Source organism: Rattus norvegicus, chromosome 16 (genome assembly GCF_021556685.1).
Source record: "Rattus norvegicus strain SHRSP/BbbUtx chromosome 16, alternate assembly SHRSP_T2T, whole genome shotgun sequence".
NCBI classification, from domain to species: domain Eukaryota; kingdom Metazoa; phylum Chordata; class Mammalia; order Rodentia; family Muridae; genus Rattus; species Rattus norvegicus.
The window spans coordinates 26,080,725-26,093,034 of NC_141549.1; the positions used below are offsets into that span (position 1 = coordinate 26,080,725).

Consider the following 12,310-nt stretch of genomic DNA (forward strand, 5'->3'; position numbering starts at 1 on the left):
GGATCTCTTTAGGTTTATACTTAGATTTCTTCTGCTCTTTGCTACCTGAAGTCATTTTTCCTTGTAAGATGGAAATATATAAATAGAAAGGACAAAATGTGACTCTTGGCCTCTGATGTTTTGCTCTACTCTTCCTCTAAATAGTGATTTTGTAATATTCTCTTTCCTTCATATTCTATGGTTCATTCTGCACTGTTTCTCTCTAAAACTCTCCAAGTAAAAAGGCCACCTCCCTCCCTCCGCCCCTCCCTCCCTCCTCCCTCCTCCCTCTCTCTCTCTCTCTCTCTCTCCCCCCGTCTTTTTGTACTTTCTGCTGCACTACCCCTCAAGTAGCCACTTTTCTTATTCCTTCGTGAGAGAGATGGGAATATTCTTTATACCAAATCTTTCTCTGGATAATCACCTTCTCTTTCATGCAATTAAGCATCACTTTTAAACGAGGTACTTCATTCTATAAACTAAGGTTACATTGATTACTTAGCATTAAGGGTGGGTACTAAGGAAATGTCTACATTCCAGTTTGAGAGATTAAAGGTCTGTGCAAAGGCTGAACCACAGCAATTAGTAGAAATTTGTTTATAAGTAAACAACGCAATCTGGGAGGAGGGCACAGTATCGTCAACTATTCTGTAACATCATGACTATTGCTACACTTACAGGATGTATATTAAGACCTCATCCAGCACCTCTGTGGTGGCTTGAATGTCAACAGCCCCATAGGCTCACATTATGCTTGCTGTGCAGAGCGCTGAATTATTTTCAAAAGGAGTAGGTGGTGGGGCTGTTTTGTAGTAAAACTGTTGCCAGGATGAGGTTTAAGATTTCAATAGAGAGACAGAGCTGGAAACAGAGTAGAACAACAGTGCTTTCTTTTGGCATCTGAGACACTGCCAGAACCTGAAGGGACTGACCATATAAACAGTTCTCTACACCCAAATCCTGTGGGAGGGAGAGCTAAACCTTCAGAGAGGCAGACATGCCTGGGAAACCAGAAGAGACTGCACTCTGTACACATTACTGACTCCAGAGGAAAACACCAAACGCCATCTGGAACCCTGGTGCACAGAAGCTCCCAGAAAGGGCGGCTCAGAACTTCCTGGTGGCTGCCGCCGCGGAGAGCTCATAAGCAACACCCCATGAGCAACCTTGAGCCTCCGGATCACAGGTAAGACCAACTTTTCTGCTCCAAGTGACCTGCCTGGTGAATTCAGGGCACAGGCCCACAGGAACAGCTGAAGACCTGTAGATAGGAAAAACTACACGCCCCAAAGCAGAACACTCTGTTCCCATAACTGGCTGAAAGAAAACAGGAAAACAGGTCTACAGCACTCCTGAAAAACAGGCATATAGGACAGTCTAGCCACTGTCAGAAATAGCAGAACAAAGTAACACTAGAGATAATCTGATGGCGAGAGGCAAGCACAGGAACCCAAGCAACAGAAACCAAGACTACATGGCATCATCGGAGCCCAATTCTCCCACCAAAGCAAACACAAAATATCCAAACACACAAGAAAAGCAAGATCTAGTTTCAAAATCATATTTGATCATGATGCTGGAGAACTTCCAGAAAGACGTGAATAACTCCCTTAGAGAACAAGTAGAAGCCGACAGAGAGGAATCGCAAAAATCCCTGAAAGAATTCCAGGAAAACATAAATAAACAAGTAGAAGCCCATAGAGAGGAGTCACAAAAATCCCTGAAAGAATTCCAGGAAAACACAATCAAACAGTTGAAGGAATTGAAAATGGAAATAGAAGCAATCAAGAAAGAACACATGGAAACAACCCTGGAAATACAAAACCTAAAGAAGAGACAAGGAGCTGTAGATACGAGCTTCACCAACAGAATACAAGATATGGAAGAGAGAATCTCAGGAGCAGAAGATTCCATAGAAATCATCAACTCAACAGTCAAAGATAATGTAAAGCGGAAAAAGCTACTGGTCCAAAACATACAGGAAATCCAGGACTCAATGAGAAGATCAAACCTAAGGATAATAGGTATAGAAGAGAGTGAAGACTCCCAGCTCAAAGGACCAGTAAATATCTTCAACAAAATCATAGAAGAAATCTTCCCTAACCTAAAGAAAGAGATACCCATAAGCATACAAGAAGCCTACAGAACTCCAAATAGATTGGACCAGAAAAGAAACAGCTCCCGTCACATAATAGTCAAAACACCAAACGCACAAAATAAAGAAAGAATATTAAAAGCAGTAAGGGAAAAAGATCAAGTAACATAAAGGCAGACCTATCAGAATCATACAGACTTTTCGCCAGAAACTATAAAATCCAGAAGATCCTGGACAGATGTCATACAGAACCTAAGAGAACACAAATGCCAGCCCAGGTTACTGCATCCTGCAAAACTCTCAATTAACATAGATGAAGAAACCAAGATATTCCAGGACAAAACCAAATTTACACAATATCTTTCTACAAATCCAGCACTACAAAGGATAATAAATGGTAAAGCCCAACATAAGGAGGCAAGAGATACCCTAGACGAAGCAAGAAACTAATCGTCTTGGCAACAAAACAAAGAGAAGAAAAGCGCACAAACATAACCTCATATCCAAATATGAATATAACAGGAAGCAATAATCACTATTCCTTAATATCTCTCAACATCAATGGCCTCAACTCCCCAATGAAAAGACATAGATTAACAAACTGGATACGCAACGAGGACCCTGCATTCTGCTGCCTACAGGAAACACACCTCAGAGACAAAGACAGACACTACCTCAGAGTGAAATGCTGGAAAACAACTTTCCAAGCAAATGGTCAGAAGAAGCAAGCTGGAGTAGCCATTCTAATGTCAAATAAAATCAATTTTCAACCAAAAGTCATCAAAAAAGATAAGGAAGGACACTTTATATTCATCAAAGGAAAAATCCACCAAGATGAACTCTCAATCCTAAATATCTATGCCCCAAATACAAGGGCACCTACATACATAAAAGAAACCTTACTAAAGCTCAAAACACACATTGCACCTCACACAATGATGGTAGGAGATTTCAACACCCCACTCTCATCAATGGACAGATCATGGAAATAGAAATTAAACAGAGACCTAGACAGATTAAGAGAATTCATGAGCCAAATGGACTTAACGGATATTTATAGAACATTCTATCCTAAAGCAAAAGGATATACCTTCTTCTCAGCTCCTCATGGTACTTTCTCCAAAATTGACCATATAATTGGTCAAAAAACGGGCCTCAACAGGTACAGAAAGATAGAAATAATCCCATGCATCTTATCAGACCACCATGGCCTAAAGTTGGTCTTCAATAACAATAATGGAAGAATGTCCACATATACGTGGAAATAAAACAATGCTCTATTCAATGATAACCAGGTCAAGGAAGAAATAAAGAAAGAAATTAAAGATTGCTTAGAATTTAATGAAAACGAAGGTACAACATACCCAAACTTATGGGACACAATGAAAGCTGTGCTATGAGGAAACTCATAACGCTGAGTGCCTGCAGAAAGAAAGAGGAAAGAGCATATGTCAGCAGCTTGACAACACCCCTAAACGCTCTAGAACAAAAAGAAGCAAACACACCCAGGAGGAGTAGAATGCAGGAAATAATCAAACTCAGAGCTGAAATCAGCCAAGTAGAAACAAATGGACCATAGAAAGAATCAACAGAACCAAGAGATGGTTCTTTGAGACAATCATTAAGATAGATAAACCCTTAGCCAGACTAACTAGAGGACACAGAGAGTGTGTCCAAATTAACAAAATCAGAAATGAAAAGGGAGACATAACTACAGATTCAGACGAAATTCAAAAAATCATCAGATCTTAGTATAAAAGCCTGTATTCAACAAAACTTGAAAATCTGCAGGAAATGGACAATTTCCTAGACAGATACCAGGTACCAAAGTTAAATCAGGAACATATAAACCAGATAAACAACCCCATAACTCCTAAGGAAATGGAAGCAGTCATTAAAGGTCTCCCAACCAAAAAGGGCCCAGGTCCAGACGGATTCAGTGCAGAATTCTATCAGACCTTCATAGAAGACCTCATACCAATATTCTCCAAACTATTCCACAAAAATGAAACAAACGGAGCACTACCGAATTCCTTCTATGAAGCCACAATTACTCTTATACCTAAACCACACAAAGACCCAACAAAGAAAGAGAACCTCAGAACAATTTCCCTTATGAATATCGACACAAGAATACTCAATAAATATCTGGCAAACCAAATCCAAGAGCACATCAAAACAATCATCCACCATGATCAAGTAGGCTTCATCCCAGGCATGCAGGGATAGTTTAATATACGGAAAACCATCAACGTGATCCATTATATAAACAAACTGAAAGAACAGAACCACATGATCATTTCATTAGATGCTGAGAAAGCATTTGACAAAATTCAACACCACTTCATGATAAAAGTCCTGGAAAGAATAGGAATTCAAGGCCCATACCTAAACATAGTAAAAGCCATATAGAGCAAACCAGTTGCTAACATTAAACAATATGGAGAGAAACTTGAAGCAATCCCACTAAAATCAGGGACTAGACAAGGCTGCCCACTCTCTCCCTACTTATTCAATATAGTTCTTGAAGTTCTAGCCAGAGCAATCAGACAACAAATGGAGGTCAAGGGGATACAGATGGGAAAAGAAGAAGTCAAAATATCACTATTTGCAGATGATATGATAGTACATTTAAGTGATCCCAAAAGTTCCACAAGAGAACTACAAAAGCTGATAAACAACTTCAGCAAAGTGGTTGGGTATAAAATTAACTCAAATAAATCAGTAGCCTTCCTCTACACAAAAGAGAAAAAGCTGAGAAAGAAATTAGGGAAATAACACCCTTCATAATAGATCCAAATAATATAAAGTACCTCGGTGTGACTTTATCCAAGCAAGTAAAAGATCTGTACAATAAGAACTTCAAGACTCTGAAGAAAGAAATTGAAGAAGACCTCAGAAGATGGAAAGATCTTCCATGCTCATGGATTGGCAGGATTAATATAGTAAAAATGGCCATCTTACCGAAAGCAATCTACAGATTCAATGCAATCCCCATCAAAATACCAATCCAGTTCTTCAAAGAGTTAGAAAGAACAATTTGCAAATTCATCAACAAAAAGCCCAAGATAGCTAAAACTATCCTCAACAATAAAAGGACTTCAGGAGGAATCACTATCCCTGAACTCAAGCACTATTACAGAGCAATAATGATAAAAACTGCATGGTATTGGAACAGAGACAGACAGATAGACCAATGAAACAGAATTGAAGACCCAGAAATGAACCCACACACCTATGGGCACTTGATTTTTGACAAAGGAGCCAAAACCATCCAATGGAAAAAAGATAGCATTTTCAGCAAATGGTGCTGGTTCAACTGGAGGTCAACATGTAGAAGAATGCAGATCGATCCATGCTTATCACCCTGTACAAAGCTTAAGTCCAAGTGGATCAAGGACCTCCACATCAAACCAGATACACTCAAACTAATAGAAGAAAAACTAGGGAAGCATCTGGAACACATGGGCACTGGAAAAAATTTCCTGAACAAAACACCAATGGCTTATGCTCTAAGATCAAGAATCGACAAATGGGATCTCATAAAACTGCAAAGCTTCTGTAAGGCAAAGGACACTGTGGGTAGGACAAAACGGCCACCAACAGATTGGGAAAAGATCTTTACCAATCCTACAACAGATAGAGGCCTTATATCCAAAATATACAAAGAACTCAAGAAGTTAGACTGCAGCGAGACAAATAACCCTATTAAAAAATGGGGTTCAGAGCTAAACAAAGAATTCACAGCTGAGGAAGGCGAAATGGCTGAGAAACATCTAAAGTAATGTTCAACATCTTTAGTCATAATGGAAATGCAAATCAAAACAACCCTGAGATTTCACCTCACACCAGTGAGAATGGGTAAGATCAAAAACTCAGGTGACAGCAAATGCTGGCGAGGATGTGGAGAAAGAGGAACACTCCTCCATTGTTGGTGGGAAAGCAGACTGGTGCAACCATTCTGGAAATCAGTCTGGAGGTTCCTCAGAAAATTGGACATTGAACTGCCTGAGGATCCAGCTATACCTCTCTTGGGCACATACCCAAAAGTTGCCCCGACATATAAAAAAGACACGTGCTCCACTATGTTCATAGCAGCCTTATTTATAATAGCCAGAAGCTGGAAAGAACCCAGATGCCCTTCAACAGAGGAATGGATACAGAAAATATGGTACATCTACACAATGGAATATTACTCAGCTATCAAAAACAATGACTTTATGAAATTCATAGGCAAATGGCTGCAACTGGAAAATATCATCCTGAGTGAGGCAACCCAATCACAGAAAAACACACATGGCATGCACTCATTGATAAGTGGCTAGTAGCCCAAATGCTTGAATTACCCTAGATGCATAGAACAAATGAAACTCAAGACGGATGATCAAAATGTGAATGCTTCACTCCTTCTTTAAAAGGGGAACAAGAATACCCTTGGCAGGGAATAGAGAGGCAAAAATTAAAACAGACACAGAAGGAACACCCATTCAGAGCCTGCCCCACATGTGGCCCAATCATATACAGCCACCCAATTAGACAATATGGATAAAGCGATGAAGTGCATGCCGTCAGGATACGGATGTAGATCTCTCCTGAGAGACACAGCCAGAATACAGCAAATACATAGCCGAATGCCAGCAGCAAACCACTGAACTGAGAACGGGACCCCCGTTGAAGGAATCAGAGAAAGAACTCGAAGAGCTCGAAGGAGCTCGAGACCCCTTATGAACAACAATGCCAAGCAACCAGAGCTTCCAGGGACTAAGCCACTACCTAAAGACTATACATGGACTGACCCTGGACTCTGACCTCATAGGTAGCAATAAATATTCTAGTAAGATCACCAGTGGAAGGGGAAGCCCTTGGTCCTGCTAAGACTGAACCCCCAGTGAACGTGATTGTTGGGGGGAGGGCAGCAATGGGGGGAGGATGGGGAGGGGAACACCCATAAAGAAGGGGAGGGGGAGGGATTAGGGGGATGTTGGCCTAGAAACCAGGAAAGGGAATAACATTCGAAATGTGAATAAGAAATACTCAAGTTAATAAAAAAAAAGATTTCAATAGACTGGTGTCATTTCCACTAAGTTCTCTCTTTCCTGTGTAGGTCAAGATGTGATCTCTCAGCTGCTGCTTCATCGTCATGCTTGTCTGCCTGAATCATGATGGTGATTTCTGTATCCAATTTAACCAAGAGACCCACTTCACACCATCTCTTTCTTCTAAACATTTTCTTTCCCATGATATTTTTTACAACTATAGAAAGTGACTAACATAAGCATCAGCTAGTTACAATAAGAGTGTATTTAACAGAGTCTGAAGGATTCATTCAAAGCTGTGAAGTGGTGTTACCCAGGGGATTTGGTCACAAAATGTGTTATCAAATTCCATAAAGCTAGCTTAGATAGGATGCCCGGAACACTCGTTGATTTAAATAGATAAATTCAGGAAGTTGGGCTTGTGAATGGGTTTGATGCTGCATTGTAAATGGGAAGCCTCATTGACTCATACTGCATAAGAAATAAGATCTTCACATGTTTGTTCTTCCTTACACCTCAGGGAAACCCATAACATGGCAGTCTACTTTTGACTTTCAGTGCCAGGTTTGAGGATGATTTACGTTTCTTACTTGCAAAACTGACACGTCAAACATTCTCTGCATCAACAAGCAATATATCACAGAGAAGATTCAACAGAACAGGTGAAGGAGGACTGTTGATCAAAGAATAATGTTGAAGAAGCATGCATTTCCTCTTAGTGTTCACACTATTAAAATGGATCATGAGAGAATTTAAGTTCCTTGGATTTCCTGAGAAAGACAGACTTGAATATAGCAAACCATGGGGTATGTTACACACATAGTCATGTTTTCATATGCAATGTGTTACCAGACTACTTATCACTACCCCATTGAACCATCTGGCTGGCAAATATGCATATACACATGTGTGTGCACTTATACGCATGTATGTATTTGTAACTACATATGTGTACGTGAGAAGATGTGTATACATGCATATATATGCAAGTATATGTATATATGTATATATGTATATATATTTACTGCTTTTAAAATAAAAGGAGAAAGATTGGTGTATAGCCGTTTAGAATAAAAATGAAATGTAGTAAGTGTGAATTTCTCATTCATGTGATCTTTTTCTTTCAGCCAAACTAGGCATCACCTTTGAAATGTGCCTGTGTCATTGTAAATCCTGCTGGCTGTACTTGTTTATAATGACTTATACCTGGTATTCCGCTAGCATGGGGTAGAGAACTGGTATTAACTAGCTAAGGTCTTTCATTTTTTTATTTTATACTCATTACACTGCATTTCCCATGTAGTCTTGTGGGAAGTCTTGTGTTCGTTTGGTTTTATTCAAATTTAACATCAGAAATGATGTTTAGTTTTACTTCAGTGACATTTATTCCTTGGAAGAATGGAAACTACCTTTGTCTTAGTTGTCTCTGTAAGATCCCACTGCTGTAATGATATTGTGGATTGTATTCTAATCATGGGCATATAAAATTTAGTTACTATATTCATCACCATTATTTGTACATTCCATAGCATCATAAAATTCTAGTTAGGATAAAATGTGTTTGCATTAGAAATTTTAGTTTAGAAAATTCTAATGACTTTTCACTGCAATAGAAGGTGATTGCCGAGTGAATTTCTGTTTATTAAAGTACCTGAGTTCTATGTCTTTGCTAAGTTCTTCCTAGAATAAAAATTACTCAGGTCATCACCTGTAGTAGTTAATTGGAAACCAAATTGATCTAGGCATAAACGAAGAGCATTTGAGTTTGGTTTCTGTAAATTACAGTTTCTAATGATTCCATTATGTGTAATAATTATATCTGAACTTCCTCTTTCCTAATGATGAAATTAGAGGTCTAGAGGAAGGTAGTTAGCTACGTGTTGACAGTATGCAGTGGAGTAAGGAGTAAGTAGTGTGTGTAAGATCAGCAGACACACCCTTCTGCTTGCTTTGTAACTTCTGAAAGGGGATTTAAACAGGAAAGATGGCTGTTACTTTTGAATTTGTTTCTGTACTTTCTGTGACAAAATATCTGATGGGGAAAACCAGTCACTTATTTCAAGGAAGGAACAGGGAGGCCTGACTTTTGGCAGTACATTGTTGGTTCTCACATGCTGGTAGACCGGGAAGCAGATAACACAGTACTGGTACCACAAGTAGTCATAGCCATTAAAATCTACCACTGAAAACCTTCTGCTAGCAAGGCCAGACCCCGAAAGTTAAACAATCTCCCATCAGTGGCCAAGTGTTCAATCACATGAACTCCCATCTCTTTGTCTGATCCTCCCATGCACTGCTTAGCATTTGTGTTAATGTTAAATAACCCCCCCACACACACACACACACATGCAGAGTTTATCTACTGTTTGTCTGTTAATGCTAACCAAAGTGTAAATCATACTACCAATGTGATAAACCTACTTGGAAGCCTGACTGACAACTTGAATTTGATACCTGAGACTGGAAACAGAGGAAGGGAAAGATTGATTCATACAAGTTATCTTTTGATACCTACAATTCAACTTACATTCTCCTACTCCCCAAATAAATTAAGTACAGAATGTCCTTGAACTGACAGAGACCATCCTGCCTGATTTATGAGTTCATGAATTAACTGTGTACACAAACATACCCAGCCTCCTGTTGTGGGCACCCCGCCTATAAGTACTTTGGACTTCATTGGGTAAAACCAGAATGCTGAGGTCCTGTCCAGGAAGTTAAGAAATATCAGAAGACTGACTTCTTATTTCCCCTGACGATAAATTTAATCTTTTTGCCTATCAAACATATTAAATCTGTGTGCTGGAAAAGGGGCTGAGATGTTTAAAACATTCATTGCTCCTCCAGGACACCTGGCTTTGCTTTGTAAAACACATAATATTGGTTGACAAAATTCTGGAACAACAAGAACAAAGGATGAAATGACCTCTTCTGACTTTTGTGGGAAGCACACGCACATGGTATACAGACAGAATACACGCAAAACATTCACACACATAAAGTCAGTCAATCCAAAGTAAATGAAACACAACTATGGTGGTTGCTTTCATGTTTACTGTACCTATTTCCAGGAGCATGTACTATTTGGTTTCTGTATTTTTATGAGTTCTCCTCAGTGAGTTAAAAACATGCTCATTTTCTGTTTTTTCTTCTGTTTCCATAGTCTAATTTACTATTATTACATTTTATGACAGTGATTCTCAACCTGTCTGTCATACCCTATTGGAGGAGGGCATAGAACAGTCTCACACAGGTTGGCAAAGACCTTCTGAAAATACCAATACGACATTACAGTTGATGATATTTTCAATTTGACACTGATGCAGTAGCAACAAAACAGTTGTATGATTGGGAATCACCACAGCATGAGGAACTGTATTAAAGGTCACAGCATTAGGAAGGTTGAGAAGCACTGCCTAATGCATTGACTGGCAAGGAGTGAGGATATGGAGAGTGTGAAGGGAATGCTCAAGGCTGATCTTTCTCGACTTGTTCACTACTTGCACTAGGAAGGCATAGGCACAAACACCCATCACTCCCCTTCACAAAAGGAAATAGGTTACTTCTCAAATTAGGGGTATTACCATTATGGATTTTTTTGCTTTCCATACATCAGGTACTGGCTCTCCTCGAGAACACACATAAACTCCAGATTTTCTAAAAATGTTCTGGATCTTCTTAGGTATTATATGGAATTTACTTCCCGATTCTCCCTGCAATGCAGAGAAGAGAGTTTACTTTTTATTTGGTCTCGAAATTAACTCTATTCTTTTAGGATGCATGCTTTCAAATCAACAATGTTCTGTAGGAATTACAGGATATTGACACATGAAAATCAAAATTATTAAATATAAAATATCTCTTATATGCCTATTTACAACTTAATAGGATACCATCAAGAAGTTAAAATATTTATGCTAGCCTAGATTAAGAGAAAATCATTAACTGACAAACTTGACCTTGTTCTTGTTGAGACTAAGCTTAATTCACTATCAGTCAATTATTCTGCTTCTAGTTTAAGATGATTATTAATATTAATGAGGCCCCTTCTAACAGTCTTACTCTTCCATTGTGGGGAATCACAAAATGCACATTTTTCATTTACAAATAAATGGCAATTTAATTGCTAGCACTGTCCATACCATAGAACCGGTGAAACTGCTTTATAGAAACACATTGGTCCACTGAGTCACATTCAAAAATCATTAAATTGCCACTCTTCATTCACACAGCCCCTCACTATAGGGCTATAGGTTATATAGAAACAGGTTTCTTAACCTTGAGCAGCTCACAGTGATAAAGCATCCTCAGACTGGATATGGAAATATCTAAGTAAAGCACTACAATATTTTAACTGTTTGAATGTGGCACAAAGAATATAAGTTTATATTATTTTAAAATCCATAAAGAAGAACTTAAATGGAAATATACAGTAATTGACTCCCTGCATCTAAAAATGCTGGATAATTGGGAAAAACACTTGTTTTTCTAGATGAAGAGCTTTCAACATACCCTCATAGAATCAAATAGAAAATGCTCTATTCTCATAAGACAAATTTGATGAACATATTACAAACTGCTACATAGCCACAATTTCTCCTTAGTGTAAATACACATGAAATAGAGAAACCAAGGAGATTCTCTCATACAGGATCCTAAAATAGCAGTGTCCAAAGGTAGATAAAAATTGCATGCATTTTCCTGAGGGCAAAGTCACTTAGGAGATTCATGGATTATAGAAATGTCTGGACTTACTAAGAAGTACTTATTATATATAAGTATACAGTAGCTATCTTCAGACACACCAGGAGAGATCATCAGATCTCATTATAGATGGTCGTCAGTCAACATGTGGTTGCTGGGAATTGGATTCATCAAGACCTCTGGAACAGCAGTCAGTGCTCTTTTTTTTTTTTTTTTTGGTTTTTTTGTTTTTTTTTTTTTTTTTTGGTTCTTTCAGTCAGTGCTCTTAACCACTGAGCCATCTCTCCAGCCCAGGAAAACCGATATGGGAGAGGGTGAGGGGGAAGGGATGGGGGCTCATGGACCGGAAACCAGGAAGGGGAAAAACATTGGAAAAGTAAGTAAAGAAATATATCTAATAAAAATTTTTTAAAAAAGAAATATTATGGTCTAGTAACAGTCACATTTTAAAATCAGTCGAACATGTACTCATTTCTGCAAACAATACTTGTCAAAC

The 12,310-nt window shown here is 38.7% G+C and overlaps 1 protein-coding gene across 2 annotated transcripts in view; it reads right to left on the reverse strand.

The window, feature by feature from the left end:
- Window positions 1-12,310, reverse strand: part of LOC148000495 (uncharacterized) — a 52,416-nt gene that overhangs the window by 10,934 nt on the left and 29,172 nt on the right. For both annotated transcript variants that reach the window (XM_087589412.1, XM_087589413.1), the window contains one exon: window positions 10,695-10,823. Coding sequence is in view for 1 of the 2 variants with exons in the window: in XM_087589413.1 (XP_087445539.1) it covers window positions 10,695-10,823 (129 nt within the window). In the remaining variant the exon portion in view is untranslated. The remainder of the gene's footprint in view (window positions 1-10,694; window positions 10,824-12,310) is intronic.